General features: G+C 47.1%; 1 protein-coding gene across 1 annotated transcript in view; it reads right to left on the bottom strand.

The window, feature by feature from the left end:
* Positions 1-12,958: 12,958 nt before the first annotated feature.
* Positions 12,959-25,778, bottom strand: part of RPS27L (ribosomal protein S27 like) — an 82,559-nt gene continuing 69,739 nt past the window's right edge. Inside the window, exon 4 of the mRNA XM_069222006.1 lies at positions 12,959-13,161. Coding sequence (XP_069078107.1) covers positions 13,133-13,161 — 29 coding nt within the window. The 3' untranslated portion in view covers positions 12,959-13,132. The remainder of the gene's footprint in view (positions 13,162-25,778) is intronic.

Here is a 25,778-nt window from a genome sequence, read left to right on the forward strand (position 1 = left end):
CGCCTGCAGATGGATAAAAGAAGGATAAACGGGACCCTGTGGCGTAGCTCCCTCAAAGCCCGTCCGCCATTTTGGCTCCTCAAGCCGCGTCACCCATGTGCTGTTTTTCTCATCTATTGTCTGACAGCATCCAAAGTCCAGCACCCACTTTGGCAACCGTCCCATGGTCCTTTTTGAATATGGTGTTTGTGTACCTCTCCTCTGTCATCGTCAATTCGCCCTCCATTTCTGGCTGCGACAAATAAGAGCTTCAGGGCATCCTAAAGAATTAGATAAAATATATCCATTGTATCATTGAATTCCATAAATTCGGCAATACCAAACCCATCCCAAAGTTGGTCCAAGAGCGCTTACATCACAGGCTCATATTATACAGAGACAATTAATTACTATCCAAAGAAACTCATAAACAACTAATCACCATATAAGTGGGCCCCGTTAAGCCCTGGGACAGCCTCTCCTTATAATACTAAAGAGGGGCTTCCTACAGCACAACGCCCTCCAGCATCACACAGGCAGCCCATGGGGCATAATGCTGGCACAGGGCTGTATGAGAACCACTGTATGTCTTATTTCCATAACAACGGACGTGGTGGAAATGAAAGACGGGCAGCACTCAATTTTAATAAGATTGCAATTGGCGCTCCTCGAGCTTGGCATTTAGCCCGTATTTATACTTTTTTAGCGCCGCATTTGCGCTGCTTTTTGACGCAAAAACGGGCGCAAACCAACAAAATACAATTGTCAAAAAAATGACGCAGATGCGGCGAAAAAAAAGCATAAATACGGGCCTTGGTGCGGTGGAACCACCCACACTGCCCTGAAGCTAGCACTGCCAGTTTTTATTTCAATCCACATGCTTTATGTAGTTATGCAGAATGCAGCCTGATTCACATCTATCGAACCAAGACTCTAACCTAATGCAATCCGGTAGTCCTTTCATCGTAGGGTGACCAGGCGTCCAGATTTGCCGGGACAGTCCCGGTTGTTCACCAGATGTCCCAGCAAATTTAGGGAAATTCAGCTCATTTTCCGGTTTGACTGAAAATGGTGGGATTTCCCTTTTTATGCTTTCCAAAGCAGGGACAGTTAGCAACTGTTTTAAGAAAACAATTTAAATAACACTAAGAGTATTGTCACGGGCTTCCAATGGAGGGGCGCTATCTGAGGAGGAGATTTTGTTATTTCCTTAAATAGTATCTTTCTACGCAAAACACACACACAAGTCACTGGGTCGAGGTTTCAGTCTCTCCTTTTATTGTATGTTATTACTGATTTATATTTGTGTCCTACTGGTCTGAAAGTTGTTTAGTCCCTTTGGGTTTCTTTGACACTTCTTTGGTCTTTTTTTTCTAGGGATTTCTCTCGCCTTCCTCGAATATCACCGCCAGGTGAACAAAGGGGGAAGAAACCGAGGTAATGATCAGGTAAGTGGTATTTCTGGTGATGTGCATGCAAATGAAAACAAAGAGGAGGGAAAAAAGGGGGGAATCCGTGGGTAAGGAAAATGAGGGAGGGAGACACCCTTCTGCGCTCCTTTTATTTCTTTTTAGGTACTCAATGCCCATGCTCCCCAAACCATCACCTTCGTGCAGCATCTCTGGGAGGGGATCGCTACTTCCTGTGGTTTTCCTCCCTTACTTTCCCTCCCAATCCATCTTCCCTCCCCTATCTCGAGATGCAGCACAAAGACGCCCCAAAAATCAATTTCAGAAGCATGTTCCTTTAAGAGATGCTAAAAAGGAACTTGACAATCTACAGTGCACTAGTCCTAAAGCAGTGGAGACCCAGTCTGAAATCTCTTTATGCACCCTGGCGCATCTGGTTTTTGTTAGATCGCATTAATGAGCAGTCTGTTCTTGGTCTTTAATGTGTGCCCACATTTAATTTTACAGGAGCCCCTCTTTACGCTCATGTATTTTGTCTGTTTTCCTGGGACGTCTGTTGACAGTGTTACCCTTTTTGGAATATAAGTCAAAAAACATCATGCTTTTTTGGTCTTGCTTGTAGTGTCTTGCATGATTTCGAACTGGACCTTTCTGGCTCCCCGAAGACTCTGTATCATTGTGACATAATCGCTAGAATAGAATGTAATGAAAGCTTAGTTTAGAATGTTGGAGTTCACAGATAAAGGCAGAGAAATAAAGACTGATTTACAGTTCCGTGTGCGACCTAGTCATCTAGAAGCTATCAAGAGGAGGAAGATGCTACAACTTGTGACGAGATAAGGGATAAGTAACACAAAGAAAGTGCTCTCCTGGAGAGTTTGCCATTGTCCAAGCAAACTGCTCGTCCATGCCACGTGTCCCTTTGTCAAAATGCTGAGTTGGCTGTTGGAGTATGAGGAGTCAAAGTGCAACTCCAGTAAGCGTGTGAATGGACAGGGAGTTTCCCAGAACGTCTCTGCATCGTGGGTCAAGAAATTATGACCAAGATCATACAAAAAGTTACCACACTGCCACGCAAAATAATGTTATACAGTATACTAAGCGTTCATGCTGAAGGTGGATTTAACCAGGTTTACAAAGCACAGTTAAAGACACATCATTTATCGAATAACACTGTGAAAAGAAGCACTGCAAGGCAGAGATTAACCAGATGTAATAAAATATAAACTGAAGTGTAAGAAAAAAAAAAAATAGGTGATTTACCGAGCCAGATAAACGGAGATCATACCCCAGTTGACAGTGGCCCCAAGGGAAGTGCCCGAGGTTGTGCTAAGGGAGCAGTACATGTCTATAGTGCAAAGAACTATGGGAGAGTGACACTTTGCTGATGAAGCCCTTGAAGGAAGACCCCAAGGCTAATCCGTCGCATAGCCAGGGCCGGAGCATGAATGAAACTGATCCTGATTTCCAGTCAAAGGGGACAAAGAGAGCTCCAATACCTACGTCTGTATGTTCTACATTGGTCTACAATGCTGCTGCCTCCGTAAAACCGCCACCACCATTCAACACCGCCAAAAAGCTAAATATTGGCGACAAATGGACTGCCTGGATAGACATTTGAAGATGTCATTGATGCACTTGAAGAAACTGATAATAGGAAGATGATCAAATATCTGGAAAATCTTGCTGATGATTGTGTGAAAGAAGTCATAAAGAAAATGCCTAGAACTGACAAAATAAATGTCTCATACTGTCAGATTAAGAATGAGTTGAATCTCAAGTTTAACCCAGTACAAAACATTGTGAGGAAGTAGCATCTTTCGACCATGGTTACCCCAACTTTTGCTAAAAAAAAACCAAAAGTACCCAGTTCCAGCCAATCGACTAGTACAAATGTAAACAGTAAGTAATAGAGTCTATGAGTCTCCTCTTATTAGAACAAGAGCCCTCACTCACCAAATGGTGACATGCTTCATCATCGGGCTTTTGCTCCTTGTCAGGCCGGCACTGCAATGCCTGACGGGCCCCTCGCGGGGGCTCTTTGCCGGAGATCTTTTGAGTGTAATGAATGCCGGTAGCTGAGTGCTAGTATGTGGGGTTGGTATATGGGTATGTGAAAATAAAAATGGCTAGAGGTCTGTAAATATCGTATTTAATCAACCCAGACCCCTGTCATGATTAAAAACAGAGTGTGGGTAAGGATTAGAAGTTATGTCTAGTCCACCCTCAAAAACAAAAAAACTGTCAGTCCCTGAATTAGGGGAATGTGGAGAGTTAGAGTACAGAACTAACTATACTTCTATCATCGGGGTCAACATGTTTCTTGCAAAAAATGTCTGTTAAGATCGGTGCGATTCGTCAGGACCAAAAAACTTACCTAATCCACATGTTATAACCCAATACGGGATTTTTTCGTACCACAAAAACCCTCCTTGTATTAAAGGATGGGCCCCATCGGGATAGCGATAAGCATCAGTGGTCCAGGTTTGTATAGACAACCCGCTCGTGTGGCCACCGGGTGGATAACCTACCCCTGCTCCGCATACCCCAACTTTTGGCCTGTTTCTGAGTGTGTGTCAGTGTGTTTTTACAGTGTCACTGGGATCATGCTAGCCAGGACCCCAGTGCTTATAGATAAAAACCTATATGTCAATGTGTTCTGCCTGTCTCACTGGGATCCTGCTAGCCAGGACCCCAGTGCTCATAGTTCATGGCCTAATGTGTATGACTGTGTAGGGCCTAACTGTGTCACTGAGGTTCTGCTAATCAGAACCTCAGTGCTTATGCTCTCTCTGCTTTTAAATGTGTCCCTGTAGGCCAGTGACTTCATTTATCAATTTCAATTGGCACACTGGACCCCCCCTTATAAATCCATAGTATATGGTACTTAGGTACCCAGAGCATTGGGGTTCCAGGAGATCTATATGGGCTGCAGCATTTCTTTTGCCACCCATAGGGAGCTCAGAAAAACCCTTGCACAGGCCTGCCGTTGCAGCTTGCGTGAAATAACGCACACATTATTTCACAGCCATTTTCACTGCCCTTAAGTAACTTGTAAGTCACCCATATGTCTAACCTTCACTTGCTGAAGGTTATGTGCAAAGTTACTAAGTGTGCGGGCACCCTTTCACTAGCAAAGGTGCCCCCACATAGTTCAGGGCCATTTCCCCAGACTTTGTGAGTGAGGGGACACCATTACATGCATGCACTACATATAAGTCAATACCTATATGTAGCTTCACAATGGTAACTCCGGACATGGCCATGTAAAATCATGGAATGGTACCCCCATTCCAAATCTGGTATTGGGAGCCAATTCCATGCAACCTGGGGGTTCCACCATGGACGCCCAGTACTGCCAAACCAGCTCTCTGAGGCTTGCACTGCAGCCACAGCTGCTGCCACCTCTCAGACAGGGTTCTGCCCTCCTGGGGTCTGGGCAGCCCAGTCCCAGGAAGGCAGAACAAAGCATTTCCTCTGAGAGCAGGGTGTTACACCCTATCCCTTTGGAAATAGGTGTTACGGGCTGGGGAGGGGTAGCCTACCCCAGCCTCTGGGAATGCTTTCAGGGGCACAGATGGTGCCCTCCTTGCATAAACCAGTCTACACCGGTTTCAGGGACCCCTTCTCCCCTGCCCTGGCAGGAAATTGGACAAAGGAAAGGGGAGTGACCACTCCCCTGTCCATCACCACCCCAGGGGTGGTGCCCAGAGCTCCTCCAGTGTGTCCCAGACTTCAGCCATCTTGGTTTGAAAGGTGTGTGGGCACTCTGGAGGGCTCAGAGTGGCCAGTGCCAGCAGGTGACTGTAGGAGGCTGGCCTGGCTTATAGTGGGTACCTTGTGGTACATACACCCTGTGCCAGGTCCAGTTATCCCTTATTAGTAGAATATAGGTGTTTCTAGCAGCTTAGGCTGATAGAAGGTAGCTATGGCAAAGCAGCTTAGGCTGAACTAGGAGAGATGCAAAGCTCCTACTATACCACTTATATCATAGAGCACAATATCATAAGAAAACACAATACTCAGAGTTACTAAAAATAAAGGTACTTTATTTTTATGACAATATGCCAAAAGTAACTCAGTGAGTACCCTCAGTTAGAAGGTAAGTAATATACACAAGTTATATGTACACAAACCCAAAACAGGTAAGTAATAGTACGAAAAGTAATGCAAATAGTGCAGAATTACAATAGGATGCATTAGGTGAACATAGATCTAGGGGCAACACAAACCATATACTCCAAAAGTGGAATGCGAATCACAAATGGACCCCAGACCTATGGGAGCTTGTAGAGGGTCACTGGGACTGTAAGAAAACAGTCAGGGTGTCCAAGATTCCCCACCCCAAGACCCTGAAAAGTAGGAGTAAAGTACACCTACTACTCCAATAGGACACAATAGTCGTGATAGGGGGATTCTGCAAGAACCACAAACACCAGCAAAGCACTGAAAATTGATTCCTGGACCTGAGGACCTGCAAGGCAAGAGGACCAAGTCCAAGAGTCGCAATAGTGTCCGGGGGCAGGAGCCCAGGAAACCCCGGATGAAGGTGCAAGAAGGCTGCCTCTGGGTGGAAGAAGCCTAGGATTCTGCAACAACGAAAAGGGCTAGGAACTTCTCCTTTGGATGGAAGATGTCCCACGGCGTGCTGGAGGTTGCAGAAGTGTTTCCACGCAGAAATACCGCAAACAAGCCTTGCTAGCTGCAAGGGTCGCGGTAGAGGTTTTTGGGTGCGGCTGGGGACCAGGAAGGACCAGGATGTCGCCCCTTGGAGGAGGAGACCGAGGGGGCGCTCAGCAACTCAGAGAACCCCACAGAAGCAGGCAGCACCCGCAGAAGTACCGGAGCAGGCACTTAGAAGATTTGTGAACCAGAGTCCACGCAGAGTCACAAAGGAGGGTCCCACAACGTCACAGTCCAACTCAGGGGGTTGAGCACTGCAGGATGGAGTGCTGGGGACCCAGGCTAGGCTGTGCACAAAGGAATCCTTGGAGAAGTGCACAGAAGCCGGAGCAGCTGCAAATCACGCAGTACATAGGTTTGCAGTCTAGGGTGGGGAGGCAAGGACTTACCTCCACCAAACGTGGACTGAAGGATCACTGGACTGTGGGGGTCACTTGGATATAGCTCCTGTGTTCCAGGGACCATGCTCGTCGAGATGAGAGGGGACCCAGAGGACTGGTGATGCAGAAGTTTGGTGCCTGCGTTAGCAGGGGGAAGACTGTCAACCCACAGGAGATTTCTTCTGGATTTCCAGTGCATGGTGAAGGCAGACAGCCCCCAGAGCATGCACCACCAGGAAGCAGTCGAGAAAGCCGGCAGGATTAGGCGCTACAATGTTGCTGGTAGTCGTCTTGCTACTTTGTTGCGGGTTTGCAGGCGTCCTGGAGCAGTCAGCGGTCTATCCTTGGCAGAAGTCAAAGAGGGAAGTGCAGAGGAACTCTGGTGAGCTCTTGCATTCGTTATCTGAAGAATTCCCCAGAGGAGAGAACCTAAATAGCCAGAAAAGGAGGTTTGGCTACCAAGAAAGGAGGATTGGCTACCAAGAGAGGTAAGAGCCTATCAGATGGGGTCTCTGACGTCACCTGCTGGAACTGGCCACTCAGAGCAGTCCAGTGTGCCGCCAACACCTCTGAATCCAAGATGGCAGAGGTTTGGGACACACTGGAGGAGCTCTGGGCACCTCCCCTGGGAGGTACTGGTCAGGGGAGTGGTCACTCCCCTTTCCTTTGTCCAGTTTCGCGCCAGAGCAGGGCTGGGGGATCCCTGAACCGTTGTAGACTGGCTTATGCAGGGATGGGCACCATCTGTGCCCATCAAAGCATTTCCAGAGGCTGGGGGAGGCTACTCCTCCCCAGCCCTTCACACCTATTTCCAAAGGGAGAGGGTGTAACACCCTCTGTCAGAGGAAATCCTTTGTTCTGCCTTCCTGGGCCAGGGCTGCCCAGACCCCAGGAGGGCAGAATCCTGTCTGAGGGGTTGGCAGCAGCAGGAGCTGCAGTGGAAACCCTGGAAAGGCAGTTTGGCAGTACCCGGGATCTGTGCTAGAGACCTGGGGGATCATGGAATTGTCTCCCCAATACCAGAATGGTATTGGGGTGACAATTCCATGATCTTAGACATGTTACATGGCCATGTTCGGAGTTACCACTGTGACGCTATACATAGGTAGTGACCTATGTATAGTGCACGCGTGTAATGGTGTCCCCGCACTCACAAAGTCCAGAGAATTTGCCCTAAACGATGTGGGGGCACCTTGGCTAGTGCCAGGGTGCCCACACACTACGTAACTTGGCACCCAGCCTTCACCAAGTGAGGGTTAGACATATAGGTGACTTATAAGTTACTTATGTGCAGTGAAAAATGGCTGTGAAATAACGTGGACGTTATTTCTCTCAGGCTGCAGTGGCAGGCCGGTGTACGAATTGCCTGAGCTCCCTATGGGTGGCAAAAGAAATGCTGCAGCCCATAGGGATCTCCTGGAACCCCAATACCCTGGGTACCTAAGTGCCATATACAAGGGAATTATATGGGTGTACCAGTGTGCCAATGAGAATTGGTAAATTTAGTCACTAGCCTGCAGTGACAAATTTAGAAAGCACAGAGAGCATAAACACTGAGGTTCTGGTTAGCAGAGCCTCAGTGATACAGTTAGGCACCACACAGAGAACACATACAGGGCACATACTATGAGCACTGGGGTCCTACCTAGCAGGATCCCAGTGACACAAGGGCTAAAACAACATACATACAGTGAAAAATGGGGGTAACATGCCAAGCAATATGGTACTTTCCTACAGTGACGCCAGAGACCCCTCCTGATAGGCCCTTAGCTGATAAGGTAGCCAATCCCTCTCTCAGGGCTACTTAGGGTCTCTCCTGTTGGTTCTGTGCAGATTCTGCTTGCAAGTTTCCTTCAGGAATCCTCTGCAACAACTTCAGACTCTTCTGACCTCGGATCAACCTCAGCCTGCTCCAAGAAACGCTGTAACTACAACAAAGTGTCTATAAGAGACACTTTTCTTCAGCAACCTCAGCTCCAAGTCAGCAACTGCAACAGTTTCCACGGTGTGCATGCTCTGGGGAATCCCTGTCTTCATCCTGCACCAGAAGGACCGAAGAAATCTCCCGTGGAGTGACGGAGTCACTCCCCTGCTCCAAGCAGGCACCTTCCAAGACGACGACTGGTACCCTGGGACTCCTCTCATAGCGACAAGCGTGCTCATAAGGACACAGAGGGTGGACACCATCGACATAGACTGTCCTGAGGTCCTGCTGATGCAATTTGGAGGAGGTAAGAGCTTGCCTTCCCTGAAGCGACGTTACCCCTGTGTACTGCATCTTCTTCGCCTCCTGAGGCCTCTGTGCACTCTTTGCAAAATTCCTTCGTGCACAGCCTGCTCCAGGTACCCAGCACTATATCCTGTATCGCTCAACTCTGAGTTGTTCTCCGGCGGCAAGAGACCTTCTTTTGTTGTACTGCATCAACCGCAGTTTGCACCTCCTTTGAACCCGGATCCTGTGACTCCTGGGGGTGCTGGCTGGCATCCTGAGGGCTCTATAAAGTGCTGAGAGCCCCCCTCTTCCTCCTCACACAGAGTTGAGGCCTCCAGGTCCTTCCTGGGTCCATCAAGTGCCGTTTTGACGCAAAACGCACTTTTGTCGTAGCCAAGGCTTGTTGGCGACATCCAACATGAAATCTCGTCTGCAACAATCTTCACACCGTGGGACATCTCTTGCATCACACAGGAACCCGCTGGCATCTTCCTAGGGTGCATTTCTGCAGTCTTTGACTAACCAGGGACTCTTCGTTTGCACCCTCTTCTAGGGTGGCAGGGGCTCCTGACCTTCCTGGAACTTCTTTCGACTTCTGGACTTGGTCCCCTTCCTTTGCAGATCTTCAGGTCCAATAATCTAGCAATTGTTTGTTGCAGACTTGGTTGGCTGCTGCAAAACCCCAAACACGAGGTGTAGTGTGTCCTAAGGAAACTTGCAGTACTTTACTCCTGCTTGTCTGGGCTCTGGGGTGGGGTAATTTACTTACCTTTACTGTATTCTTACGTTCCCAGCGATTCTGCACACACTACACTTGTCTAGGGGGGAATTCGTGATTCGCATTCCACTTTCTTGGTATATGGTTTGTGTTGCCCCTAGACCTATTTTTTCCCATACCATTTTATAGGATTTCCTACTGTTTGCATTGTTCTATGACTATTTACTTGTCTAATTTTGGTGTCTAGTGAATATATTGTGTATAATACTTACCTCCAGAAGGAGTATTGTCTCTAAGATATTTTTGGTACTGTGTCACCCAAATAAATACCTTTATTTTTGGTAACACTGAGTATTGTCTTTACTTGTGTATAAGTACTGTGTAGCTATAAGTGGTATTGCATGAGCTTTGCATGCCTCCTAGTTCAGCCTAAGCTGCTCTGCTATAGCTACCTCTATCAGCCTAAGCTGCTACAACACTACTACATTTCACTAATAAGGGATAACTGGGCCTAGTATAAGGCTTAAGTACTCAAGGTACCCACTACAAACCAGGCCAGCCTCCTACAAACATTGATTATGAATGATATGTTTTCAGTCAAGAATGCCAAAGAGTTAGCAAAGTAATCTATGAATTCATGGAAAGACTTGACACAGTCAAACATTGTAAGTTCAGTGAATTTATTGATGAGATTTAGAGTGATCGATGGATGCTTGCCAGATTCATTCAGACAACAAATACTGAGAGAAACTCTTAGTCTGGTGTGAGTGTTGATGGCTGCCAGAGCTGAGGAACTTGCTGAACGACAAGCTGCAGACATGGAGGCTAGAGGTGCCCACAGCGAGTCAGTCAGAAGTATGAAAAGTAATTTGAAACAAGACTGAAGGATGTAAACTGATGTCTTCACGAAAAAAAGAAGATGTGTTTCAGATGTGGATTTGTGTTTTCACATAAATAAATATTGCCCTGCCCTTGGTCAGATAAGCAAAGGCTGGGGTAAAGAGAACTATTTTGTGACAATCAACAGAGCGAAGGAAAAAGTGCGTCAAGGCGCGAAGACAATGCTCACCAGAACATTCCAGAAGCAATGCTTGATGTGTGCCCGCAAAGCCAAGCAGCAAATCCGTTGAGTTAAACAGATTCTAAACAAAGTTGATCGTCATATAAATCATCGTCTAACAGTTCAGTAGTAAGTAAAAGTGAAGAAAGTGATTGTGCCATGTCAATGCTTACCTCAGAAAAATGTGAATTGCCTAATAAAGCCCTCACACATGTATGTCGATTACTCAATAATTCAGGTTTAACCTTAAATGCAGACAAGTGTGAGTTCAATAGGACAACACTGAAATTCTTTGGCCAGATCTTTTCTGATGGGGGTATGATGCACGATCCTGCAAAAGTGCAAGCTTTGTCAAATGCTGAACGCCCACAAGATGTTTAAATGGTATGTTCTTTTCTCGGAATAGCTAGTTACTGTTCAAGAGACATAAAGGACTTTGCCACTGTTAGTGCTCCATTACGAGAGTTAAAGAAAAATGTTTCATTTACGTGGTCACAAGAATGTGAAAACAGTTTCAAGAGAATCACACACGCCATTGAAAATGCTATGGAAATGGCATACTTCAATTCAAAGCTTCATACAGAGATTATGGTTTACGTCGGGTTAGGCGTTATACTTGCACAGCATAGTAGGTGACCAAATGCCAGACAACATATTGTGGCCTATGCTAGTAGAAGTTTGCCTCAACAGAACATGCTTACTCACACTCTGAGAAGGAAAGTTTGGCTGTAGTATGTCATGTAAAAGACCTCTGATTCAGAAAAAAAAGTTTTGTGAGCGCTCGACAGTTACACAAAAGAAAATCCAATGCTCCTTTTAATGCTGAACCTTTCCAAGTAGTGTCTTCCAAAGGACACATGCTGGCTGCCCAGCGCCCCGGGAAGTCTATTACCAGAGACTCTTCTTACTGCAGGCCTGTATTTCATCGGTCTTCAACTCAAGACGGTGACAGAAAGACCGGTTCTGAAAACCCAATGACTGTTGCTGATTCCCTACCATCTTTAGCAATTTCCAACACTGAAGATGACAGAGTACAATAACCAGATCAGATCAACTAACCAAAGCGCCAAGATGATTAATTGAAGATATATAGTTGTACAATATTTCTATATGTATATATATTTGTATACATCCAATGTTTTTTTTTAATGTCATTTTTCATTTAACTGAGGGGGAGATGTAGTGTCTTGCATGATTTAGGACAGAACCTTTCTGGCTCCCCAAGGACTCCGTATCAGTGAGACGTGATCAGTAGAATAGAATGTAATGAAAGCTTGATTTAGAATATTGGGTTCAAATGTACACGCAGAGAAATAAAGAAGTGGTTTACAGCTCCATGTGTGGCCTAGTCATTCAGCGAGTACCAGGCTGGGGAAGGTGTTACATTGCCTACAGACAGGTTTTTAGGGATAGCCTAGACAGGTTTAGCTTTATCCCTATAGTATACTATACCAGTTCCTAAAAAAGCAGGCTTGGGTCAGCCCATTGTTTATCATTGGTTTCCTGCCTTGCCAATCTCATTTAATGCTTCTTTTTTGCATGGCTTTCCTTCCTATTCTTAGGGTTAAAAGCATTGATTATCTACTATACGTTCAACTGATTACTTGCATCATTTCACAGCTGACATTCACATCATCTCATGGGGCAAGCTAGCCTAGGTTTATTTTTGGCATTGCTGTTTAGCATCAGCAACAACCATTGGCAACGCCAAAAAAAAAAGTTTGACCAGCCCCTTTCAAAGGTGCGACCTATTGGATTTGACTTTGCTTGTTCTATTTGACTTTCTCGTTTTAACCTCCAGTGTGCTCGACAGTGGGCCCCACTGATGGCACGCCTACTAAGAGGCCCTCGACATAGGCTTGAAGATTGAGGGTGCACCCAAAGTGTACCCCTCTTTTGTGTCTACTACCCTTTCTACCTAGGCAAAACGAGGTGGTGGCAGCGTAGATGTTTTTAAGAAAAAATATCTTTTTAACCTATGCTTCTCTAGGCTATCTCGATGTAATGGACTGCTGGGCACATGGCTCATTTTCATTGTCGTTGATTACTGGGCACTTAGCCTATAGCTGAAGCCTGGCATGATTCAAATCTATTTTCTTTGGTTCTTAGAAGAACTGAAGTTCTAGTCGCTTTTTTGCTGAAAGAGACATTTGCTGACACCTTCAGAAGGAAAACTTTACATTTATGTATGTGCTGAACTTAGGTAAATTAGATAACATGGTGAATGAGTAATTTTGCAAACCACTGTCTCCTGGGTTACATGCCTGTGGTTCTGCCAAGATTACCAACGTCTCTATTGATTCTTATTTTACACTTTTTCTCTTCTTCTCTTTTCCTATAGATGTTATAATTTTCCATTTAGGACATTGTTTTGGTGAAATACTTGCTACGCTTAATCGAACTGTTGGCATTGCATCTAGATCAGATTAATGAATATTCTTAATTTCTACACTATGTTGTATTTTATACAGAAGAAATAGAACACGCACAAACCTTACTGCATTCAGACCACTCAAATAATATGCACAAAATTATGATTTTATTGAAAATTATGAACATACAGCTGCGGACGAGCACTCTGTAATGTCCCAGAGTGTACAGTATGTCAAAATCACTGGCTATTTAGATTAGCAAAGAGTCATCCGGAAAGTTAAAGGACGTCACGACTGGCACGAAGGCATGGTGAGCCATTCAGTGTTGTTTTCTTCTAAATGAACATCCTGAAAAGACATTTCAAAAGAGTACATTATAAAATTGATTTTGATCTGCAGTGCATATAGGGTCTTGCTATTTTACTGCCGCTACCTGTCAAGATTGTACAGAACATAAGACGTGGAGACCTGTCTCCTAAGCAGTATACATACATACATACATACATACACTAGAGCCAAAACTGGTTCTACTTATCAAGGGAACTGATGGGGTGTTTGATGAAACTAGATTAATGGCAGGCTTTTTCAGGTTTCCTGTACTGAAAATAATCAGTCGAGTCTATTGGATTTCTCATCCAGGCCTTATGGTAGATTTCCAGCCAGGCGGTGCTGCGGGGCTAGTGTCTGTTGGTATTTTGGCCCTTGCACAAGTGGACTTGTGCATGGTGTGAAGAATTATGGCATGTCATGGTGTCTCCCCTATCCTTGTTATTCAGAATAGTCTGCGAGTCACTCCTAGTAAGCAGGGCCCCCAGGTACTTGGGATAAGATGTGGACCTGGCCTGCTGAGCCTCCTCGAGTCTTTTGGGTAGCGCATCCAGGTATAGCGCAGAAAAGGCAGTGTAGGGTTGAGTCTAGATATAACGGTGATCACAACTGCATTAGAGATTTTAAGTCCAGCAAGACTTATATACAATAAAACATTTCAATAACACCTTAAATAAAAATATTTAAAAAATGTCCAATAAAACAGTAAACTATACAATTGGAATTCTACAAACTGTTACAGTAAAGCATATTTTAAATGAAACAGAAGTAGCCAAGGTCACGTTAGGACTCTATAAAACTCAAAATATATAAACACAAGGCACCCATTTTACACTTGATATACACTGCTAACTATTGCTAGTTGCTTGTGGACATTGTGATATAGGTAATGATTTTAGAACACCAGATTGTGATCCTCATGCCTATAATAGTGTGACTTAACACGGTTTGCGATCACTACTTTTTCACTATATTTAGAAATATTACATCAATACAATATGGGAAGACAAATGGAGTGGAAAGGCAAAAGATCCTAGGAAAGCAAAATCAAGTATCACAATACCAGGTTAGCTGTTTGTGAAACCTGCTCTCTCACCGAGAGGGCTAAGGAAAGACAGTAGCCTTAAAGTTTGACATTTCGCAGCCCTAAATAGTTTGTAACACCATGCCAGCCACTTGAAGTGTTGGAAGATTGAATTTGTCCCCGAGCTTGGTCCCTTTAACTTTAGGGGCCCACCAGGACAACACAAATGACGCTGAAGATCTCTTTCCAATTACTGGAGGATCATCCAGTCCACATGTATGAAATGTTAGGTGCCACCACCAAGACATCCTTATAATTATAATGTCACCTTTCATAGGTGCTTCACAGGTTTGGTTCACGCCATCTTGCTTCTGTTGCACACTTCTCGCCGCAGTGGTGACAAAGCTCTGCCTTCCTTGTTATACTAGGTGTTTCGTTTTATCAGTTTCAAGCCCTCACGATGAGTGAATCCGTTCACGTTAATCACTGTAGACATTGTCAATATCTTAAACCCTCAATTCAAGGGATATAGACACTTGCAGGCTGGCCCAGTTAGCCATGGTCGACGATGTTTGAGTCTTTTGTCTAAGTACACATTTTTTTAGGACTCTTGCATTTAGGGCCCTCGTACTACACAAACCTGACAGTGCACCATTGAGACCAGGTACGAGGAAATGGTGATGGGTGCAGGAGACAAATCTAAAAAAAGAGGATGGCCAATCTAAGCTATGGTCTTTCTCATGGTGCAGCATATCAGCTGCAACTCAAGCTGAATACCAACCGGGCAATCAGCTGATTAAATAGTGCTGAGGAAGAGGACTCCTCAGGTATCAGAAGATGACGCACCAGCTGTGTGAAGCAATATTTTCATGACTAAGCTGCCTAAATTAATTAGGCTTGGAGTTCTATATACGATTATTATCACAAAGACCTTTAAGCAGGGCAGGACATTTCACAATCAACTTTTCTGCCTTCATCATAAGTTGTGACAACGGCAATTTAAATAAAAACTAGCTACTGCCCCACTTCCTGGATGAGGCAAGTCCCTTACTGGATGTAGGTTTTAATGCCTGGTGGCCAACGTGTCCCACGGGCAATATTTAACCAGGACTCTGAGATCACTAGGATAGGAGGGTGGCAATGATTAGGAAATGGACTTCAACCACACGTCTCTGAAATGATCTTGCATTATCAAGCATGATAGTCATATATTTCATGTGTAGGAGGTCCAGGAGCAGAACCTCCCAGGCTTCGGAACAAGTTTTGGGGCCCCATAAAAAGTAGGAGTCGCTCCCTGCATATCCCTATCTCTCTTTCCCTAAAAGTGAAATCCAATTTTACAATCCAATAGGAATCACATTATTATTGCTGTTAAAAGAGCAAGATTGCCTCCTCTCATGCAATTGCCCTGAAAAGGCGCACGTGGTATGTGTGTCAGCTACGCAGACGCAACCATCGATTGTTTTAGGTGCTTCGAAATGCCAAGTGGGCGAGCATCACATGGCAGAATCCTTTGAGGCAAGAGCATAAGCACAGAGGCAGCCCTGAAGAAGTGGTGCTGCTGTAACCAAGCAAAAGCGGACTACGGTAAACCGACCCTGACAAAGCAAATTCAAAAATTAAATTAAAGAACCCAAGACGATCTGTCTAGCACTTGCTCGCAGTATGATAGAGTTTGGCATGCCTGCACGGCACAGAGCAGAAACCTTCGGTCATTGTTGGGTCTGCTACCGAGGCCCGAGCCCTCTGCTTATTTGAAAAGTACTCCACGTGACTATAGCGAAACTTAGCCAAACAATATATGTTCTGCACAGACACAGTATAATGTATCGATCTGTATTGTCTTCGTTGCTCCTGATTGGCTGGCCAGGACACCATGCTGAATAAGTGATTCCAGTGTTGTTTTCATGGAATAGCCCTAAAGCAGGTGGTAATCCTCCACACAGAAAAATGGTACTGTCGTATCCAAACAGCAGAACGGTAGTTCCGTTATAGTTCTGTGATGAAGTAAAACACAAAGGAATGTAGGGGGAAGTCAGAAGATGCGTCCACACTGTGCTCGAGTTCAGTCTTTTGTGCGCCCTGCAGATCACCCTCTTCTTTTGAACCTTTATCATCCATTATTTGCTCTAGCCCCTCTGCCATCTACCCTTTATCTTCGCCCTCTCCCTCATACAAGTAGTACCTTATTTTCATTCATCTTTTACGCACCTTCCAAGCTTCATACCTTTCAGAATGTTTGGGATTATAATATTAGTCTTTAACCAGGGCCACACTCACAATGTAATGAAATCCTGTTATGTGGGGTGTATTTGTATATCACCCCCGAGGGTACCCACGTACTTGGCAGGTGGGCATCCAACTGTCGCCTTGTGAGGGTAATCACAGAGCCAGGTTTCCAGCTCACTGCAGAACTCGAGAAGCAATGAGGGGGCTCTGATATGCCGTGATAACACTGTGTTAATTGGACTTCTATTCAGGGGGGGTCCTTTCTTGGTCAGTATGTGAATAGTGTAGGTCTAGAGGCCTTACAAGTTTCGGTGATCTGACTGTTGGTATCGCCAGTTGGGTGTTTTTGTTTTTTGATGGGCATCTGAATCTTGGGAAATATGTGTCAGGATAATCTATGTGGTACAACTCAGTTAAATCCTCTTTTCTAGATGGAGGTGAGCTGCCTATATTTGGCCCTGTTGATTAGATCCATCTTAAAATAAGCATTTTTCTAATTCATGCCCACACTAACACCAGAAGTGAAGATGGGTCGTCGCCCCTTTTGGTAGTCACACCTTTGTTTTTCTTCTTGTTGATTCCCACATAAAACTTTAGGGAAAGCTTCCTTTTCGGCCAATTCCTGTTTTCACTGGCTAGCAACAAGTTTACAAATTCTCTCCAGTCCGACATGACCGAGTTCCTCGATATTTCCAGTGCCCACTAAATTAGGCTTTTATTTCTCCAATTTATTTCCTATATAGATCCAATATCTGTTGCATTCTATGGCTACTTCTCTCAAAAACAGAAGCAAACAAATCTGGAAATCTGATATTTATGGCTTTATGTCAGTCCTTTATTCGTCTCCAGTGACCCTACTGATATACCAAAATCATGTGCCACTCTGGTTGCTACTTTCTCCAGACATTGTTGCTCCATCTAGAACATCCATGCGAGACCTGAAGAAGATGTACAGACAAAGTGGACCTGAACCACGAGCTCTGCACACACAACTGAGACTAGAACATGTACAGCCTCTTCCCTGCATGTGCGACATCAGCAACAGTATTATCAATTATTACTGGAATTGCGCCTTTCTGCAGGGTTATCCCCAAACTTTTTGTCTTCCTTCTCTTATTTTTCTGACTCTCTTTTTGTTGGCTTTAGGACTCTGGGCACTTTAACACTGCTAAGCAGTGCTAAAGGGCATGTGCTCTCGTCCCTAAAACTTGGTATGATTGGCTTACATCTGTTTGGCATAGTTAAATTACCTATAAGTGCTTTGTAAAGATGTATACCATATATCCAGGGTCTGTAAAGTAATTGCTACTAGGGGGCCTGCAGCACTGATTGGGCCACCCACAGAAGTAGCCTTTCAAACTTGTCTCAGGCCTGCCACTACAGTGCCTGCATGTGCAGAATACTGCCACATTGACTTGGCAATTCAAACTAATTGCCAAGGCCTGAACTCCCTTTTTACTACACCCAAGTCACCATTAAGGTAGGCCCCAGATAGCCCTAAGGGCAGGATCCTGTGTATGTAAAAGGTAAGACATGTACTTATATGTTTTACATGTCCTAGTAGTGACAAACAGCCTATTTTGTTTTTCACTACTGTAAGGGCTGCTCCACTCATAGGTTAAAATTGAAAATTACACTATATATATAAGTGGTAATTTCTGATCTGTGAGGAGTAGTGTGGGCATGTTTGGAATGGTAGTGAGAAATCCTGCTTATTGGTGTAGCTGGATTTTGCATTACTATTTTAGAAATGGCACTTTTAGAAAGTGGGCATTTCTCTGTGCTTATAACTTTAAGTGCTTTGCAGCCTGACTCCAATCCATGTCTAGGGCAGAGTGACAGCTCCACTTGATGCATACTTTCCAGACAGCAACAAGACAGGAGGGGCTGGGTGTGACAGAAAAGGAATCTGCATACTGATAGTCATCCTGGGCTGGGGAGTGAGAGGGTCGTTCACATCTTGCATGTCACTAGGCTGTGTCCTGCCCTCACACAATGGGCTGAATTAGATGTCTGGAACCAGGGCTGGGTTGAAAGGTGTTGTGTTACACTTGAAAGGGTTACTTTGAAGACACCCCTTTCCTAGAAGACATTGTGAGTATACGCACAGGGGCTCGGACCCTATGATTTTAGAGCACTTTTGGAACTGGGACTGAACCTCAGTCAGAGGGGACTGCTGCACTGCACCGAAGGGCTCATTTGGACTTCTCTTTTTGTTGTTGCTCTGCTACCTGCTGCTGCTGGGTGGCATAAAGGACCCAATGAATAGCTTTTCTGCTTGTTGGCCTGCTGCCAGCTGCTCCATGACTTTGGGTCCCCTAGGCACTGCCAGGAGGAACTGCCACTTGAACCCCTAGCTATGATGTGCTAACCTGTGGCCTACTGAGCCTCAAGAAGGACTTTCACTTTCCTACCAGGACCTGATGTGTTGGCCTGCCTTTCTGCATCCTGTTCTGTGCCCCCAGTGCTTTCCAGGGACTGTGGGCATGCCCTTCCCTGCTCTTGTGGAGGCTTGTGAGGATATAGAAGGACCCGTGAGCCCCACCATCTGCATCGCTCCCTCCAGCGCATGTTGAGCGATCCTGGTAATAATAAAAGCTACCTGGCCAAAACTGGTGCTGCAGCACCGACAATGGGTGCAGCCAAACGGGCGCCTGTGATGAGGCGCCTGTTGTTAGGAGAAGTGTCCCATAGACTAAATGGCAAAGCACTTTGGGGTCTGCTAGCACTGCCTCCCTAGGGAGCGAGGAGTCAGGTGCTGCGGTCGGCCCCCGTTGGACACCTGAGGACAAGCACCAACCTCAGAAGACATCACCGCCAATCCTTTTGCCCCGTGCCCGGACCTGCTGCTGGTACCTTCGCGACCTGACTGACAGCTCGTGGCAGCTGCTTCCTCAGTGACTACATGCGGGGTGGCCCAAGGAGGGTCTTCCCACAACACTCTACCAGGTGTGTCTGTGCCTCCCACTTCCTCTCCTTACCTGGGACAGAGCCAGGGGTCCCTCAGGCTGCTGCAGGGAGGGGTGCTCACAAACCTCAGTGTTGCAGCAGGGATGCCACCCCAAGTACCATGTCGAAGGCTTCCTCACAGCACGAGCTCTTGGAAACCTCACCCCAGTGAGGAGTTAGGAATCGCTGTATAACCCTAATGGGAGGGCAGGAGCTCCTGCGCCCCTGATCACCTGTGTTACAATTGCCTCAATTGTTGTACAGCACCGGAGGGTGCCTCCCATCCTGTAGCCCCCCACACTATGCATCTGATTCCTGAGGGGGCTAACAGTACTCCCATTATATCATAACAACTGCCTCCTGGTGACACGTTAGGAACCAGACTAACATATACATAGTAGGTGCCCCGGTGCTTGGATGCCCTACCTCCCGAGTTTCACCAGGTCCTCAGTAGTATTGTAACCCCACTAGTAGAAGAGCAGGAGGGGGCCCTGATGTTTGTGTGATCTCACCACTGGAGGTAACCTCATGATGACACCTGGAGATTTATGGACCTAATCTGCTGGTTGGTCTGTGATGTGGGTGTTTTCTTTACCCAAACTACTGCATTTTGGGGGTATTATACATATCGTCTTGGTACCTGCATGAACAGGATCCCGTGCCCTATGTCAGTAACTGTCTCATATGCATGATATTTAGGATATATGCCTTTACAGATTAGCACTTAAGTGATGGTCCATACTCTTACAACTGCTACCTCTTCATGTAGTCATGGAATGTTGTATGCTGGTTTGTCCCATGCATTATTACGATACTAAGTTCCATTGTAATAAGTGTTATAGCCGAGCATACTTATGATCTATGATGTTTCTGATCCAAGTTATGTATTTCCAATATAGAAACATAGGTTTATATATTCCTGTGTGGAATCTCTTTTGTGGTGTATTTATTGTGTCACTGGTGTGGGTGGCTTGCGCAAACATTTTACACATGACGTCTAGGGATAAGCCTGACTGCTCTGCACCAAGCTAATAGGGGATGAACACAGGTTATCTTTGGTGTGTGATTTACTTGCCCTGACTATAGTGGTGGGTTCTGCCTGGCTTAGGTGCCTACCCCAGCCAACCACAAACCCCATTTCTAACAATGATACTCTCATCTCGTGTTGAATTGAAGGTGTATTGGCCATGGGTATACAGTTTGAATCTTTCTTTGAGAATGGCTGGAGATCTCTCAATTTGCCAAACTTTAGTAATCACCTGCCACTTTAATTAGTGACATTATCTTAGTTATTAGTAAATGCTGCCCGGGGAATCCAGTTAAGGTTTATTCACAAGTTGGTTCCCCTGGTTGGAAAGGTGACATGCATTCATCATTTCACACAAGATTATTTTCTCTGTCTTCCCAGGGCAGATTTAGTGCCGTCAGCTGGGGGAAATCCTGACTGTGCCGGCTCAAGTACATTATGATCTTACAGAAGATTAGAGGGAATTTTATTGACAAGTATAGTTTTCAGGGGGAACAGAAGAAGGGATATGGGCCTAAAACTGCACGGGTCCATATTGAATCCAGGAGGGCAGGCAAAGCCCATGTCCAGAGTCGAGCCATTCGAAGTCCAGGGTTCAGTAATAAAGAGCAAGTCAACTTTCTCAGACACCAGTGCGCTGTATATCTCAAGAGCATGTTTATCTAAAGACCGCATGTTGATCAGTGCACTTTTATGAAAGGAGTAGAATGGTCCCCTTAGGGGCTTGGTGTGTAGTCTGGGATTGAACCCGTAGGTCAGATGTTAGACCGGAGGGTTCTCTGCAGTTGGGTAACCGGGCCGATGACCAATACAAACCTGTGGAGCAGTAAGATTGTGCATAATAATAAAGTCTAACCTATTCCTTTTCCTACCCCATTCCTATCTTTTAGAAAATTGGAGCAAGAATACCTTATCCAGGAGGGAGAAGCGGGAATTTCCAGAGGGACATTAGTGGGCAGGCAAATGGCTGGTACAAACTTTCAGCTTCAACATTCCAATGTTTGTCTTTCTATTTGTTCATTTTTAAGTTAGACCATTCTACCCTTAGTGGGTGGTAATAGCACTATAGCCCTTCTGCCTCGGTCTGCCACTTTTGCATAGCCCTCACACTCTTTAGAAGTCCTGGCTTGCACTCGCACCTGTATCCCAGGTTCAAAGCCTTTAACATCCATTATAGCCCACAGTAGTGGGCCACAAATGTATAGTAAAACACCCTGCACCGGCATTAACCCCTTCTGTGCCGCGGACGTAGTGGTTACGTCCTGCGGCACAGTGCTGCTGTGCCGAGGACGTAACCACTACGTCCTCGGCACACAGCCCAGAGGGAGCGCTCTCGCTCCCTCTGTGGGGTTCCCCTCCACCCCCCCAAGTCAGGGATGGAAGGGGAAGCCCTTCCCCTCCCACCCCCGACCCCCCAACCCCCCCTGTGACGTCAGCGCGCGAGCGCGTGCTGATTAGTCACAGGGTCTCCCCCATCGCGCTGGAAGCAGAGCTTCCAGCGCGATTGAAAAAGAAATGCTTTTGCATTTCTTTTTCAATCCCATGGGGGAGGCCCCGAGAGGCTTCAAAGGGAAGGAAATGTATTTCCTTCCCTTTGAAGTCTCTCACAGGTTTCAAAAGCCGGATTGCTTGCAATCCGGCTTTTGAAACCCCACTAGACACCAGGGATTTTTTTTTTTTTCTTGAAATTGGCAAAAGGGAGCGACCCCTTGGGCAAGGGTCGCTCCCAGGGGGGCATTTTTTTAGGAAGGCCTTTTCTGCCCCCCCTGGGGGCAGATTGGCCTATTATTAGGCCGATCTGCCCCCAGGGGGGGCAGAAACCTCTAGGCACCAGGGACCATTTTTTTTTTATTTTTTTTTTTGTGATGAATTCTTTTTTTTTAGGTGGGGAGCGATCCCTTAGGCAAGGGTCGCTCCCCTACGGGGCAATATATATTTAGGCCATTTCTGCCCCCCTTGGGGGCAGATTGGCCTATTTTGATAAGGCCAATCTGCCCCCAAGGGGGGCAGAAACCATTAGACACCAGGGAGTTTGTTTTTGCGCGCGAATGTCACGCAACAAAGCGACCCCTTTGGCAAGGGTCGCTCCCAGGGGGGGCAATTTTTTGGGAAGGCCTTTTCTGCCCCCCCTGGGGGCAGATCGGCCTATTATTAGGCCGATCTGCCCCCAGGGGGGGAAGAAACCTCTAGGCGCCAGGGCAATTTTTTTTTTTGTGTTTTTTTTTTTTTGTTCTTTTTTTTTTTTTTTTAGAGATGGGGAGCGACCCATCAGGCAAGGGTCGCTCCCCTGGGGGGCAAATTGTATTTAGACCATTTCTGCCCCCCTGGGGGCAGATTGGCCGATTTTAGGTCAATCTGCCCCCAAGGGGGCAGAAACCACTAGGCACCGGGGATTTGTTTTTTGGCGCCAATGTCACGCAGGGGGAGCGACCCCGTAGTCAAGGGTCGCTCCCGGGGGGGGGGGGGGGTGAATGCAAATTTATTTTAGGCCATTTCTGCCCCCCCGGGGGACAGATCGGGCTATTATTAGGCCGAACTGCCCCCGGGGGGGGGCAGAACACTCTAGGCGCCAGGGCAATTTTTTTTTGTGTTTTTTTTTTTGTTGTTTCTTTTTTTAGAGATGGGGAGCGACCCATCAGGCAAGGGTCGCTCCCCTGGGGGGGCAAATTGTATTTAGACCATTTCTGCCCCCCTGGGGGCAGATTGGCCAATTTTAGGTCAATCTGCCCCCAAGGGGGCAGAAACCACAAGGCACCGGGGATTTGTTTTTTGGCGCCAATGTCACGCAGGGGGAGCGACCCCGTAGGCAAGGGTCGCTCCCGGGGGGGGGTGGAGGTTGGGGGGGCAAATTTATTTTAGGCCATTTCTGCCCCCCCGGGGGACAGATCGGCCTATTATTAGGCCGAACTGCCCCCGGGGGGGGGGGCAGAACACTCTAGGCGCCAGGGCAATTTTTTTTTTGTGTTTTTTTTTTTTTTGTTTCTTTTTTTAGAGATGGGGAGCGACCCATCAGGCAAGGGTCGCTCCCCTGGGGGGGCAAATTGTATTTAGACCATTTCTGCCCCCCTGGGGGCAGATTGGCCAATTTTAGGTCAATCTGCCCCCAAGGGGGCAGAAACCACTAGGCACCGGGGATTTGTTTTTTGGCGCCAATGTCACGCAGGGGGAGCGACCCCGTAGGCAAGGGTCGCTCCCGGGGGGGGATGGGGGTTGGGGGGGCAAATTTATTTTAGGCCATTTCTGCCCCCCCGGGGGACAGATCGGCCTATTATTAGGCCGAACTGCCTACGGGGGGGGGCAGAACACTCTAGGCGCCAGGGCAATTTTTTTTTTGTGTTTTTTTTTTTTGTTGTTTCTTTTTTTAGAGATGGGGAGCGACCCATCAGGCAAGGGTCGCTCCCCTGGGGGGGCAAATTGTATTTAGACCATTTCTGCCCCCCTGGGGGCAGATTGGCCAATTTTAGGTCAATCTGCCCCCAAGGGGGCAGAAACCACTAGGCACCGGGGATTTGTTTTTTGGCGCCAATGTCACGCAGGGGGAGCGACCCCGTAGGCAAGGGTCGCTCCCGGGGGGGGGATGGGGGTTGGGGGGGCAAATTTATTTTAGGCCATTTCTGCCCCCCCGGGGGACAGATCGGCCTATTATTAGGCCGAACTGCCCCCGGGGGGGGGGGGCAGAACACTCTAGGCGCCAGGGCAATTTTTTTTTTGTGTTTTTTTTTTTTGTTGTTTCTTTTTTTAGAGATGGGGAGCGACCCATCAGGCAAGGGTCGCTCCCCTGGGGGGGCAAATTGTATTTAGACCATTTCTGCCCCCCTGGGGGCAGATTGGCCAATTTTAGGTCAATCTGCCCCCTAGGGGGCAGAAACCACTAGGCACCGGGGATTTGTTTTTTGGCGCCAATGTCACGCAGGGTGAGCGACCCCGTAGGCAAGGGTCGCTCCCGGGGGGGGGGTGGAGGTTGGGGGGGCAAATTTATTTTAGGCCATTTCTGCCCCCCCGGGGGACAGATCGGCCTATTATTAGGCCGAACTGCCCCCGGGGGGGGGGCAGAACACTCTAGGCGCCAGGGCAATTTTTTTTTTGTGTTTTTTTTTTTGTTGTTTCTTTTTTTAGAGATGGGGAGCGACCCATCAGGCAAGGGTCGCTCCCCTGGGGGGGCAAATTGTATTTAGACCATTTCTGCCCCCCTGGGGGCAGATTGGCCAATTTTAGGTCAATCTGCCCCCAAGGGGGCAGAAACCACTAGGCACCGGGGATTTGTTTTTTGGCGCCAATGTCACGCAGGGGGAGCGACCCCGTAGGCAAGGGTCGCTCCCGGGGGCGGGGGTGGGGGTTGGGGGGGCAAATTTATTTTAGGCCATTTCTGCCCCCCCCGGGGGACAGATCGGCCTATTATTAGGCCGAACTGCCCCCGGGGGGGGGCCAGAACACTCTAGGCGCCAGGGCAATTTTTTTTTTGTGTTTTTTTTTTTTTTTGTTTCTTTTTTTAGAGATGGGGAGCGACCCATCAGGCAAGGGTCGCTCCCCTGGGGGGGCAAATTGTATTTAGACCATTTCTGCCCCCCTGGGGGCAGATTGGCCAATTTTAGGTCAATCTGCCCCCAAGGGGGCAGAAACCACTAGGCACCGGGGATTTGTTTTTTGGCGCCAATGTCACGCAGGGGGAGCGACCCCGTAGGCAAGGGTCGCTCCCGGGGGGGGGGGGGGTGGGGGTTGGGGGGGCAAATTTATTTTAGGCCATTTCTGCCCCCCCGGGGGACAGATCGGCCTATTATTAGGCCGAACTGCCCCCCGGGGGGGGGCAGAACACTCTAGGCACCAGGGCAAATTTTTTTTTGTGTGTTTTTTTTTGGTTGTTTCTTTTTTTAGAGATGGGGAGCGACCCATCAGGCAAGGGTCGCTCCCCTGGGGGGGCAAATTGTATTTAGACCATTTCTGCCCCCCTGGGGGCAGATTGGCCAATTTTAGGTCAATCTGCCCCCAAGGGGGCAGAAACCACTAGGCACCGGGGATTTGTTTTTTGGCGCCAATGTCACGCAGGGGGAGCGACCCCGTAGGCAAGGGTCGCTCCCGGGGGGGGGATGGGGGTTGGGGGGGCAAATTTATTTTAGGCCATTTCTGCCCCCCCGGGGGACAGATCGGCCTATTATTAGGCCGAACTGCCCCCGGGGGGGGCGCAGAACACTCTAGGCGCCAGGGCAATTTTTTTTGTTTGTTTTTTTTTTTTTTGTTGTTTCTTTTTTTAGAGATGGGGAGTGACCCATCAGGCAAGGGTCGCAAATTGTATTTAGACCATTTCTGCCCCCCTGGGGGCAGATTGGCCAATTTTAGGTCAATCTGCCCCCAAGGGGGCAGAAACCACTAGGCACCGGGGATTTGTTTTTTAGCGCCAATGTCACGCAGGGG

Source organism: Pleurodeles waltl, chromosome 3_1, assembly GCF_031143425.1.
Source record: "Pleurodeles waltl isolate 20211129_DDA chromosome 3_1, aPleWal1.hap1.20221129, whole genome shotgun sequence".
NCBI lineage: Eukaryota > Metazoa > Chordata > Amphibia > Caudata > Salamandridae > Pleurodeles > Pleurodeles waltl.